This window comes from Pogonomyrmex barbatus, unplaced genomic scaffold (genome assembly GCF_055798465.1).
Source record: "Pogonomyrmex barbatus isolate J1 unplaced genomic scaffold, ASM5579846v1 scaffold23, whole genome shotgun sequence".
Classification (NCBI taxonomy): domain Eukaryota; kingdom Metazoa; phylum Arthropoda; class Insecta; order Hymenoptera; family Formicidae; genus Pogonomyrmex; species Pogonomyrmex barbatus.
The window spans coordinates 671,354-685,691 of NW_028297120.1; the positions used below are offsets into that span (position 1 = coordinate 671,354).

General features: G+C 35.8%; 1 protein-coding gene across 13 annotated transcripts in view; it reads right to left on the reverse strand.

The window, feature by feature from the left end:
* Positions 1-14,338, reverse strand: part of mtd (TLD domain-containing protein mustard) — a 147,895-nt gene that overhangs the window by 32,252 nt on the left and 101,305 nt on the right. For all 13 annotated transcript variants that reach the window (XM_089078479.1, XM_089078477.1, XM_089078475.1 and 10 more), the window contains 4 exons: positions 7,227-7,455; positions 800-957; positions 309-698; positions 19-222 (listed from right to left, as the gene is read on the reverse strand). In XM_089078479.1, the coding sequence (XP_088934605.1) occupies positions 19-222; positions 309-698; positions 800-957; positions 7,227-7,455 (981 nt within the window). The remainder of the gene's footprint in view (positions 1-18; positions 223-308; positions 699-799; positions 958-7,226; positions 7,456-14,338) is intronic.

The following is a 14,338-nucleotide window of genomic DNA, read 5'->3' on the forward strand; positions in this document are numbered from 1 at the left end:
GACAGAAATATAAATTACCTTATCAGAATTTAAAGAATCTTGTTGTTCGTCATCAACAGAAAACGTATTCCGATCTTTGCTAGGAACTGCCCAATGATGATCAAGCATAGAACGTCTACGTTCCTCTAAAGTTCTACTAGCTTGACCGCCAATGCAAACTTCTTCTTTTTCGTTACTGTCTTTCTCTTTCTCCTTATCTTTGGTCGAAGTTGAATTCTCCTCCTGTAATAACGACATATTTATTAATTAAGATACAATTAACACTTTATTTTTCATAATGAACGTTAACACGGCAAAAGAACACATACACTCTGAAGATTGGTGGGAGTGACAAGCTCACGCTCAAAGGCCTTTGGAAAAGCGTCGCCGTCTCTTTCGGCGCAGCTACACACGCTCTCGCTATCGTCACCTGCTAATTCAGGAAAATTCTCCTCTTTTCCTGGAGACTGACACTTACGATTATCTACTTGGAGTTTTTTCATGTAATAAATTTCAGGTTTTTTGTCCAAATTGCCGGACTCGGTATGGGAGACTCTCATATGCGCAATATCATAGTAAATCGCAGCATTGACTACAAATTCCATTGGGGCAATCACTCCGTAAGATTCAGCACCATGCTCGATAACAAGAGGATCAGATACATTTGGATCAAACATAACTGCATTTGGTGTCACTAATAATACACCACCAACTACTCCCTAAAAGAATGACAAAAAAATTTAAGGAAAATTTTGAAAACTGAAGAAGTGTTAAACTACAAGATTTATTAGGTATTAAAAGACAGATCTAAAAAAATTACCTGGCCATCCGTGATATGCCTGACATTAATTTTCAGAAATCTTTCTCTAAATGGTTGTTCGTCCTCATCTGTAGTCACACCAGAAGTCCCAAGAGGTGTTTTAACCCGCTCCATATGGCCTGGTTTTGGTGACACTGGTCTCAGATTGTCCAGCAGTTCTGCAAAATCAAATATTATATCAAAGACAAGCGCACAATGGAGACAAACGTTTGATGAGATTCTTCATAATACATGTATCTTATTTTTCTTATAATTCCAAATTTTTATCTCTCGACAGACGCACAAGTCTCGACAAGAAATTCGATTCCTAAGTACGTTGTTCATCTCAAGAATCGCGATGACAGATACTTCCGTTTAACTTGGATCACTTTCAAGAGCTGATAACAATCTCGTTTCGAAAAATTCTGCGAAAAATTTTGCAATCTGGCTGCAATGAGGCTTTATGGGGAAATGCGTGCAGGACGTAGATAATGGTTTTTAATCACCACTGTCCACGTCAGAGCTCGGGCTAACCTCACATCCAGAAAGTCGCGACGTGACTCGTTATTCGTCGCAGTAACGCGAATAACGAGTCACGCGTGTACAATTCCGACGAAATCGGCAATTACATCGTCCGTTTCATTTGCCTCTACGTCACGACCGTAGCACGGTCATTATTACCGCTGGCATACAGGTTAGAACCATGTTTATGCGGCTTGCACCGCGATCGATCAGCTGATGATATACCGCGATATACCGGGTGACCCATGCGAACGTTCCAGGATTTATTCTTCATTTCGCAAACTGTCGTTCAGCGAAACGCGACGGTTTACGACCGACGATTTACAACTGTTGCAATTATTTTTTTCCGCTGAGAGGACAGGCTATTCCTGTGGATATAAAGAAACGAACCAATCTCAGCGGAAAATAATAAATGATTTCCTTCTGCTCATGGATGCATCCAGAGAGAAGGGGGGATTTAAATCCTCTCCCCGAAATTTGAAAAAAAAAAAAAGTTATGATTAAAGTTACGATTTACAAACACCTAATATTTTTCTCATTCAAAATCAAGAACGAGATATTCTAAGTTTTAAAATATTTAAAAAGCAATTTATTAACGCTGTTTATATATAAATAGAATTGATAAAACCCTTTCCTCTCCCCCCCCCCAAAAAAAAAAAGTCCTGGAAACTCACACAACATGCATATTGCACATATAACAGAAAAAAATAACTCGCAGAAAAACTAAAGAATTAAAATCAGTTTATCTCAATCTAAAGCCAAGTTAAATCAATCTATCTCAAATTAAAAAAAAAAAAAAGAAAAAAAAAAAAGAAACTTTTTAATCCTTTTGTAATCGATATGTATATCTAAGGACATTACATTTCCTTCGTCCATTTCCGTCAATGTAAATTACAACTTTTATTTCGGTTTAATTTATTTTTCTTATCTTTTTTCCGTGCTACAAATTCATAAAAGATTAAGTATAAATTTAATCCAGATTAAAAGTAATCTGCATAGTAGAATGAACATTACTTCTGTTATATAGAAATGTGAGATGATTTTGAAAAAAAAAAAAAAAAAAAATTGGAAAAACCGCAGATGGAAATTAAATGAAAAAAACTAAATGTGACGAAACACATATATAACGTTTCAAAATCGTTGCATATTTCATCACTCATCTCCTTCACTGTTTATCGACCTCAGTTTTTCTGCGAAAAGATGACCAGACACCGATAGCCTTCGCATACATTACTTATACATACATTATTTATCTTTTTTTAGTGCTAATTAAAAAAAAGATAAAGGATAAATTAAATCCGGATCAAAGGTGATTTATATGGTAAAATAAACGTTACTTCTTTGTTTCATACAGACAGTAACGAAGTGAGGCGATTTTGAAAAAAAAAAAAATCGAAAAAGCTACCAGGTACACAGTAAAAAAACATTTTGTATTTGTGTTAAAATCGGTCCTTGTTAAAATTTTTGTGTTAAATAAACCTACATATTTATATAGTAAATTTAACACATGTCTACTATGTTAACTAATCTTAACAAATATAAAATGTAAAATTATTAAAATGATTTAAGAAATGTGTTAAAATAACACAATTCGTATTTATTCAATATGTTAAAATTTACACAAAAAAATATTGGTTTTACTCTACAACAGGAGTGGGGATGACTTGTTATTATTCTTTGTGTGGTTTCGGCACAGTTCTTGAATTTTGATGCGTCTCATGTTATTTTATCATTAAAAAATTATGTTAACTGTAACACACAATTAATTTCAAATTAAGATCAAGAGTACATTTCTTTTTTGTTGAAATATTAACACGTAGTGTCGATGTTATTATTTAACACATCCATATTATGTTAAATTAACACAAAATTTTGAATGGACCGGGACATGCGATTTATGTTAAATTCAACACATTTTTTTCCAAAAGTGTAGAAATTAAATGGAAAAAAATTATTAAATACGGTTTCGACGATATAGGACGTCGTAGGAATCAAAATCGTCGTCTCACATTTCGTCTCCTGACCCTTTCGCCGTTTATTGACCTCAGTTTTTCCGCGGAAAGATGACCAGATGACATATACCGATAGCCTTCGCGTCACTCAATATTGCGTCGAATCACGCGACGAACCTGGCAATTATTCAAACCTGGCAATTATTTTTCGCGATGCGTCCGGGCCGCAGAGATCCACGAGAGGTCCACGGATCGATATATCTTCCTCCTCCTTCTGCACCCTCCGCCTCCCCCCCGCGACGCCGCAAAAAACGTGACGCGTGCACGTGTCGTATGTCGCGAATGTCGCGATCGCGTGCACGACATACGTGTTTCTACGCCACGTTGCAAGCAGTGCGACGTGGCGGTGACGAAGCGATTCCCGAAGAAGAAGAAGAAGACATAAATAAACTTGATGTTCGAGCGGGTATGCGTAACAATTCGCCTGGCTATTGTTCCGCTAAACGGACAAACGGACAGCCGAGCGGTGAATCACATGAAATTGTGTAACGTCGACTCGACGTTAACCATGTCCCTCGCAAATGCGTACAACCGCGGATATTAATTGACTGTCACGAAGAAACTAAGCAAGTATATTTCGCCCAGGAAATTCGATTAGTTTCACGTGAACACACGTTACGATTTATTCGCGTCAACGTAACTTACTCGTAGAAAAAGATATACCAAAGTATCTCGTTTTTCTTAGAGACTTAAAGCAAAAATTGTATAGGGAAAAGAGAGAAGGTAAGATGGTAATCTTATTAATTTTTTCCATGGTGACGTAAAAATAATAAATCTAATTAGCTGAAGTCTTTCCCATCATCTGCAGAAATTGAAAAGCTTATAAATAAATTAAAATTTTGTATAATTTAAACTTTTTAAGAAATTTCTGTAACAATTTCGTCGTCTTCGTGGCTAAAATGATTTTTAATAGCGGGTAAGATGATGAAGATCAAAACTAATTTTTTATGAATAAAACTTGATTTGTTTTACAAACTTTTATATTATTCTGTTATTATAATATTTGAACAACAAAATATAAATAAATAGTACCTATAAGCAAAAAATATTTATAAAAATGTAACTTTAGAAAAATGTTAAGAAAATAAAATTTAAACACACAAAAATAACAATTATTTATAACTACATAACTTAAAATAAAAGAAAATTACAGGCGCAAAACAAAAACAATTATTTAAGTAATTTCTGCCATAATATTTGTTATTTTATCTCACTATATTTATTCATCCATTCAAAATATTTATTTCATCCATTTAAAAGAATGTAATATAAAAAATGAAAATATATTCACTATACTTGTAATTCTTTATAAAAGTATGCACAAAATTATATACCGATGTACTCGAAACATATTTCTTATTATATTATTTATTATCATTGACAGATTAAATTCAAATTATAATAGATTACAGATTTTCTCTTACAGATCTCTAATAAGCTTGAAGCACCGAAGCATTGTCTGTTATTAATTTAGAAAAATTAGTCATCATCATTTTACCCATACTTCTTACCCTCCTCTCTCTTTTTAATTGTCTTCTTAATTCAAACGTAAATGTGAAATCTATATTGAAATAACAAAATATATCTTGCATTATTATGTAAATTTTCTATCGGTTGAACACATTATGTAATTTTTCCAAATAACATTCTTCATTTTTATATAAATTTTTTTTCTATTTGACGTCTCATTTAGTGATCTCCTACACAATTTTTCTAATTGACTTTCTCTTACAAAATGAATCCGCGTTCGAAATTTCAGTTCCAAGAGAGGCGTGACAATTTAAAAGTATGATAACGCAATATTCTGACACATGATACAAGCGCTCAGGTCAAATCCCAAAATTATCCCAATTAGTCATTAGTCGCATGAGCGTGTCATGATGAATGAGTACCTCGGCTACCTACTTCTACCAATAATCGACAGGTGAAACGTGGCGGTTCCGCGGCTCCCCGGCGGCGACGGGGCGAAATAAAAACGCGAAGAGGCAATCGCGTTAGCGCCCGGTATCGATCTCTCCACCGAGTCACCACGTAACGCGCGGTGTGATAACGCATTAATATTCATTCGGCCGGTCGAACTTTGTACAGCAAGCAGATAACATCCGATATCCCAATTCTTTTCTCTCTGTGTGTTTAGTCAGGTGAGAGCTGAAGCTCTAGCGCCAATCACACACGACGACGTGTTCCCGAGCGGATCCTGCTGCATTATTCATGGCCACGTCACTAGGCGTGTGTCAAATCTGTCTCACGCATTAGCATAATGCGCAATAGGCTACAGAACGACGAATCTAACGAGAATAAGGATACGATCTGCGTTTTAATTCGTATTCGCCCTCGTGAAGAGAGACGTAAATGGAAAAAGAGGAGAGGCGCGTCGTCCTTCGACAGACTCCCAAATGGGCGATAGCCCAGCTACGTCCAATTCTCTAACGTAGGTGGATTGCAATTATCATAAAAGAATATATAAAGAAGAAATATATATGTAAATTAATTTTTTTTTTTCTTTTATTTCGGGAGCCGTCCAATAACGGCCCTCTCAAAAAGGATTTCTAGTAACGAGACGAAAACTATTCTTGATGCATTTAATCTTATCGTTATCTCATGCAATATAAAATTATAATAAAATTATTTTTCCAAATAATATTTTCCTTTTTATATAAATTTTTTTCTATTTGATTCTATTATAAAATTAAATTAATAATTTCTATTTTTCTGCCTCGAATTAAATATGATTAACATTTTGACGTCTTATAAGTCACGTCTTATTATTAGCGGATCAAAGTGAGCAGAACCAATTCTAATTAATATTTTTATTTGTTGCTCAATTGTTGCTAAAAAGTTGCCAAAGAAGAAAATTTGTTGCTCTGTAATTTTTTTTTTTTTTTAATGAGTGGGTTCTCCCTGTTGTTTATAATTATTTCGCGAGCAAAAAGTTCGGAACACGCATATTTCGAGAGCAACAAATGAGCAACAAATTTTTCTGCTATTTTTATTACAATATTTCTAATATTTATTATTACACGTATATTGTCCCGCTAACTTAATCTTCCTTTAACGGAATTTAAAAAAAAAATTACAAAGCAACAAATTTCATCTTTCATTTTCATCTTTGGCAACTTTTTAGCAACAATTGAGCAATAAATAAAAATATTAGTTAGAATTGGTTCTGCTCACTTTGATCCGCTAACTTATAAGACATGACATTTTGTCTTGAATTATAGAATAATACTTACAAATTTAAGCTTGTTTATTCTTGCATATAGAATAAATCATCGCCCGATATAATGCTCGATACTAGCGCCAATATATTTGGTGTAAGGTTATGCTACCATTTATTGTAACACCAAGATCATTTTATTCTAGATTTAAGAATATTCCAATTAAGACTAAAATATTTTGTTCTTTATAATAAATATGATTGTGGTCAGATATGATCGATCCTATTTTATGCTAGTTCGAAGAGTAATAGCATTAAATCCAGAAATCTTTTCTATGCGGGTGCGAATTCGAGGGGTGGAGTGTCATTAATAAATTTATAATTATTCCTCGAAAATTTGTTATTACTATCAATTATTTGTAATTTCGTATGCATATGTAAATAAATTTTTGCTTCTCTCTACCTTTTCAAAGACAAGAATCATTTCTTTTAATTTAAAAATTATAAATTATCAAAAAAGACTAGAAGAAGATATTCTAAGATTAAAGCTTCCTTTCCGGAGAGAATTCTAAATCCGCCACTATAAAATCTTAACCGGTATGCCGCTTACAGAATAAAAGGATTAGGAATGAAAGACTCCCGGAGTAACTCCTCTTTGTTGAATGTAAACAGGAAAATATCTGTCTCAGCGAACATTTCTATGATAACCCAACGACTCTATACTAAAGAGGATTAAATAAAATAAGACAAGAATCACCTTTTTCTTCGGGTGGTAGGTCATCCTGGGACTCGTGATCGTGGCAAGGGTCAGGGCTGGGTGCATCCGCGGCTGATCCGCCCCCTGGACGCCCCTCTCCCTTCGCTGGTACCCATAATTGTTGACCGGAATAAATAAAAGTACTTCCGAGCCTGTTCAATTTGCTCAGCTCGGATGGCGTCGTATCAAATCGCGCCGCCACTGACGTAAGCGTGTCTCTGTCGCCCACCTGTAATTACAAAGGCAAACATGTCGTTAGGCGTTAGGTTTCAATGGAGAATGTAATCCCCCGGGAGAATTATTTTCTTCGCACGTTGCCAACGCTCTTTGTCAAGTCTCACGCAAATAATGGGAAACGCCGTCATCACCCTCACCGCCATTCACGTCGCGTTTTTAATCCGACAAATTAAAACGGACAATCAGAGTAAAAGCGTGAAATGATTTCAAAATTGATTTTTCATTATAAGCGACGACGCGTGTCTGTGTAACTTTTTTAATAAAAGCACGCACAAAAAAAATTACTCTTAAATTAAAACAAATATTCTCATATACAAGAAGCAAGAATATTCAACAATCTTCAATAAGCAATCTTCAATAAGCAACAATCTTCTTAAAAAATTTTAGTTTCGATTTGATTGAATTTACGTCAACAAATATTACTTTTGCTCAATTTAAGACTAAAAAAAATCTTCTACACAGATCTGAGGAGATCATAGTGTTCTTATTTATGAGAATATCTGTCTTGATTTAAGATTCTTTTTTCCGGTTCAAGATGTTCCGGAACGTCACGGATGTCACGTGTATCAGCGATCGAAATAACAAATTTTTTTCACTTTTCTAAGTCGAATCTACGTTTGCGGGGCACGTAGTTTAAGTAGTGCATACGGATCGATTCGATGCGACGCATCTTCGGGGAGATCGCAAAAAAATCTTCGGCAAAATCTTCGTCACTCCTCAGGCGCGTCTGAGCTTTCTCCGATACGCGTTTTCCAGCTCACACTCGCGCCCGCAATGGTGCGCGGGGAAGGGGAAAGGGGGGGGGGGGGCGGGCGGGCGGGCGGGGAGGGGGGAAGAGGGGGAGGAGGGCATTAGCCCATTTATATAAGCCGACAGAAACGGGCGCGCGCGCTCGAGAGTATCGGACGATAGAAAATTGAGTTCTCGGAAAAAGGAGAGACTGTGCGCCGAGGCGCGCAGTTGCGGCGTGTCTCTTATGCAAATTCGTGTGCAACGACGTTGTGCCCGTTGTGTGCGGCTTGTGACGACGACGTCGCTCCGATCCGTTACACGAACCCACCTATTTGTCCCCGCAATCGTTTCTCTCCCCCAAACAAAAGCGCGCCCTCTCCTTCCACTCCCACTCCCTCTTCTCCCCCTCCCCTCCCTCTCTCTCCGCCCACCCCCTCCTCTTTGTCCTTTTCCTTGTCCTTGTCCCCGCGGGAAAGGGTCGACATAATTCAATTAAAAAGCTCGTCTTTACGCGAGCGGACGGTAATCTCACCGTTGGTAGGTCCGCCATTTCCCACGAACATCGGCAGAAAATAGGGTTTCCGACGCTTAAAACATGTCCCACCGGGAAATTCGTTAATTATTTCGCGACACTTCAACTCTCTCTCCAATTGCGCGTTGTCTACCGCTTCTCCCAGCGCTCTCGTAATTCCATTAGGCGCCGCGACACAGAAATCTTGCTTTGCCATTATCATTTTTTTCAGCAAAGTTAGACCTTGGAACTTGGAGCTCTTCCTTCTCGAAACGATTAAACTTAAGCGATTACTTTCACAGTATTCCACAAGTATACATTTTTTAAATACATATTATGTACGTCGCCTTGTTTTCATTACTGCTTTCATCGACGAGTTTTAGGTACGTAATTTTTGTTACGTAATTTTCAAAAACATTTCATTTTTTTGCAATAATTTTAATATTTTGTTATATATTTTTAATATATTCAATACTTATTCTTAATAAATTCACTTACTACAACATTCATTCATATTCACTCACTTTATCTAAAATTATTCTAAAACAAGACTTTGTCATCTGTTATAATTTTCATTTCAATAATTCATTTATATTCAACATTGTCGTCCAGGCATAAAAAAAAAGTGAAATAGTGATTGTTGGTTTTTAACAGAAAAAAATAAATAATAATATATAAAAATATAAAAAATAATATAAAATACATATAAAATATAAAATATAAAAATAGAAAATTACATTTTCTAAAAGTAGGCATTAAAATAGTAACTAAAAGTAACAATTTTGTCATATTTTTAGAATAATTAAAATCATTTAAACAAAAAAAATAATATTTACTTTTATTTTTTTCAAATTTATCTTTGAATTTAATATATAACATTCTTTTCATAGCATTGCTTAAAAGTTTGTAATAAGAAATGATCAAAAACTTGAATGATACAATTCAAATCAGTGAGCAATATTTATCAAGTAGCAATTCTTATCAAACGAGATAATAAAAATATAAACAGAACGCTTATGTTTTATAAATTTCATGTCAGTTCAAAAAAAAAAGGGTGACTCATTTCAGACGATAATAACTTTTTATTGACCTGTCAAAAACAAAAGGAAAACAAAAAATGTCCTAAGCGATTGGATGGCAATATTGTTTATAACTGAAAAAACTATCGATTAAAAATTTATATCATAATATCGGACGTATTTAATCGATATCTGTTATAATATTTTTGGTTATTTAAGTGCCAAAAAACGTTTCCCGTTTAATAAATTATATTTTCAAATAATGCGACACAGATCGAGGACATCGCTTTCGCCTTAGTATTTTCAACGTCTTTCATTCCGGATAAATATAGAACGATCGAGATTAGATGAGTGATTAGAAAGCAGCTCAAGACTCCTCCCTTTCCCTCTTCTCATTCGCGTCCCATTAGTGGTGCGGCCGAACGAGAAAAAGAACAGCCATTCCACCGACAGAGATTAGACGCGTGGGCGACAACGAGAAGAGGGAAAGAGAGATTAAAACTGGAATCGAATTAAAACGGGACAGAAAGCGAGAATCGCGGTGATGAGACTGGCAAGGAGAGCGAAGAAAAAAGAACGACGGCAGAAGCGGGATAAAGGAAGGATGTTTTCCAGAGTCGAGAAGAAGAGCGGGAAAACGAGTGCGATGCCTATTGTTTCGGCTTCCGCGTCTTTTAGTGTGCGGCTTTATAATCTTCATCTTCATTTTCATTGAGCGAAATCACCGCTGCTAGATCATAAAAGATGATCTCGCAAGAGAGAGCCTCTGTGTTGCCCGCTCTCAAACTCGTCACTCTTTTGCATCTGCTAATGTTCGCGTAGGAAGATTGCACAGCTTTCAGAATCACACTTCTACGTATTCAACGGATAAAAACGAATTTTTTTTTTTTCAATAAGTGCAATTAAAGCTAAGGTCTTATTAACAAAGTCAAAATTTATAATGATATTATTTTTGTCAATAAAATCCGAAAATTAAGTGCGACGCTTTTGTTTTGTTAATTTGAATCGATTTGAATCTGATGCTGATGCACTTTTGTTTGTGATAACTAAAACTTTCAAGGTTTTATCCGAAATTCGTTGGGAAATGCCAAAATGCTGTTGGCTATATTTTGGAAAAATTGAAACGCTAACTTAATAAAAATCATTTTGGTGTTTCTCGAGGTGCCAAGTCACCTGAGACAATTTTGATTAAGAAATTTCAGTTAAAAACAGTTATATAACTTTCAACTAGGAAAATTTGCTTAAATACTTTAATAAGTTAAACGGAAGGGCAGGGCAAAATGGGTTTCTACAAACTCTTTAATTTCTTCACAACTAATTTCCCTGCTAATTAATGTTCTTTGTATCGACTTAGAGTTACGATAACGTTTAACGCAAAGGCAAACAGATCTTAGATATCGCCGTCTGAAAAAGTGATAAAATGACGTAAACTTGGAAATTGTTGTTGTTCAATTGCGCGCGATTGCAGCGAGCATCGTCGAGGTTGCGAGCGCGAGGAAGATGAGAGAAATTCAGTCAGATTACGAGACGTTAATCGATCAACGGGGTGAAAGGAAGCCGAAACGGGCGACATAAGCCGGGCTCTCTAATACAGCAGGAATTGCAGACCACCGTGATTATCAGGACACGGGGATTACGTCACGGCCATAGTGATTTCGCTGCCGCTAAACGGGATAACGCCAGCAGCTGCCGGAACTGACGAAGGGGCGACGACCCATCAACGGATTAACATTACGTGGATTGCGAAAATGCATTACCGATGTTGCACATACAACGATGAAAATCATTAATTTCCAGTTATCTTGAATTCAATTCCTGGCAAATCGTTTAGAAATTAATATTAAATCTTCTCCTCTAAATTTTAAGATGAATGATTTCTTCCCTCCGTCTTCTTTGATGAATAATTTTCAATTAAATTTATTATAAGCAATATCATAATTTATTTTGTCGATGTAAAATGCAATTAATTGTACTTGAAAGATTAAATCATATCGAATCGACAGGTCGAATGAACCGAGATAAAAAGTATATTCATAGAATTGTATTTATTCACTTGATTATGTACGTGACTGTTGGAGATATGATAATTAGCAATATTTTTTTAAATTTATCGAAATGTTATTAATAATTCTTTAACTTAATTTCGATTATATAATAATAGATTATATAATAATTAATAATAATCTTTCGTCCACCGCTAGGCAAAACTTCAATTCAAAGTTTAAGGAAGGGGACAGAACTTAAACTTGTAGGAAGGGGACAGAATGAAACTGATGATATCAAGACTAGTTTGAACTCTCGCGAATCTTCGCCTTGCTCCGGAGGGAACCCGGAAATGTAGCTTGTGCAACAACTCTATTTCCTCTATTTCCATCGGGTAAATGTCGCGGCGGTCTTCCGCTCCCCGGAGCGAGCCTTTCACAAGCATCGCATTAGGAACAAGTTAGGGTTAGAAGAAAGAAAGAGAAGGATGCCTTTCTTCCCAGAGCACTGCTCGATCGAGAAATTTCCCTCGAGGCCTGTATACACGTACGAAATCGACGATCACTTTATAATGATTATGTAACATGATATAAAATAAACGCAGTTATCGTAAATGAAAAAAAGACGGGGAAAAAAATATAAAGAAAAAAGAAAATTTTTTTCTCTGTTATCAAATTACGTTTCTATTTATCAGGCTATGTATTAAAATGTAAAAAAATTTTTGAATTTTCCAGGTACCTTAAATTAAAGAATTCTTAAATGCAACTTTGAAATAAATATGTATTATTACGTTACATTTATTTAATCGCAAAGAAAAGCTTCTATTGGAATTATTAATTTTTGACTTAATCTTTGCTTAAATTTTAAAAAGATATTGGATTTTTTTTATAAAAACGATGTACACGGAGTCATGTACTGATCATTAATTTGAATAATTGAAAGATTAGTGACAGAGTTTGCGTTATAAAAACAAATTTATCAAAAAATGTTTTCTGAAAAATACAACATTTAAATTTAAAGATAAAAAAATTTCAAAAATTTTTCTAAATTACAATAAAATTCCATTATATTCCTTGATTTTTAATAGTAAAATAATTCCTTGAGAATTCCTTGAAACTTTCTAGATTTTTCCAGGAAATAAACACCCCGTTTATATCGCGTGATTATGCCACGTATATTTCTTATATATAATTAATTATATATGAGCTTATTTTTTTTTTTCATCAGAAAAATAAAGAACGAGATAATCGGAGCTGTTTAATGCAGAAGCTGCTTTTAAAATTTCTTCTTATCTATGAAGGAAGGCCGAGGAAGTATCAAAAACATCAGAGACGTTAGAAGTGGTACAGAATCCGAGGAACAGAATCCGCATCATTCGGCACAAGTTGCTCCTCAACGGACGCGTGCCGTCCCGAGATCGCGATCTTTGCATACGCGCCGTTCTAGAATCCCAGCGATGCGCACGAGTAACTCGCCCCCCCTCCCCTCTTTCCTCACGCCCCTCCCGTGCCGCCGAAGTTCCGGGAGTCCGCGGATGTCCGCGGTCTTTGCGAACACGCGGCGGCCTTTCGCCGCGACTCACCAGGGAGAAAACTATTTCGTAAACGAGGGTCTGCGAGAACCGGCTCTCAGACCCACGGCGAAGTAATTGGAATTCATGCCAAAGTGTCTCGCATCGAGAGATACGTGCGCATGCGCACGCCGTCGAACCGAAGTGTCGGTAATGCGCGCGGTTAATCATTATCCCACCGTTACTGAGCTTGTCGACTCCTCTTCGGCAAATTCTTCCGATTCTCAATTCCTGGCCTTAATTTCTCGGTTTCGATAAACACGGAATTACGCGTGCGATTTCCCTTAAAGCTAAACTTTATTGCAGGATATTTCAAAAATAGAGATTAATCGCTCGGGAGATGATTGGGAGAGCAGTCCGCATTTATTTGACTTTAATTATGTTATAAAATTCATAAAAACCCATATCTTCCTCCAATTTTGAGAAAAAAATTCGAAAGCTTCAAATTTCAACGTAAAAATGGGGATAACTTGAAAACAACGCATTTTCGGACTTTAACTTCGACTCACCAAAGGACCTTGTATATGTTTACTCAGAAAAAGTATTTCTTCAGAAACAGTGAATTCATTGTAAATTATTTTATTGTAAAAATATGTAAAATTTTGAGAAAATCGCGTCATTATCTTCGTAGCCGTATAACGGTTTGAAAAAAAAAAGTACCGTGCTAGAGAATTTTTTTAGCTTACGTAACGGAGATAGCGTTCTTCGTAAAAATTTATGCTAATTATCATTTGCCAACACATTTTCTATTCCTACAATCGTTAAGTTTCCATCCTAGCTTGGCACTTTTATCACAAATATTTAATCGCTTCTCTTTCATGGAGACGTTGTAAAACGTTGAAAAATCTTTGTGATCGTGAAGCCTCAAAATTCCTTTGAATCCTCGATTTTGTCTCCCTTGTCTCCCTTTGAAGCCACAGTAAAAAAAAATCACGTTACGCCACGCGCTCAGGCATCCGGGAAAGGATAACGGATATATATTTATGCGTTATTCGAACAAAGGTTACATAATCGCTCTCCTTGACACCTAATCGTCTTGTCCCGACACCCGATTGGAATC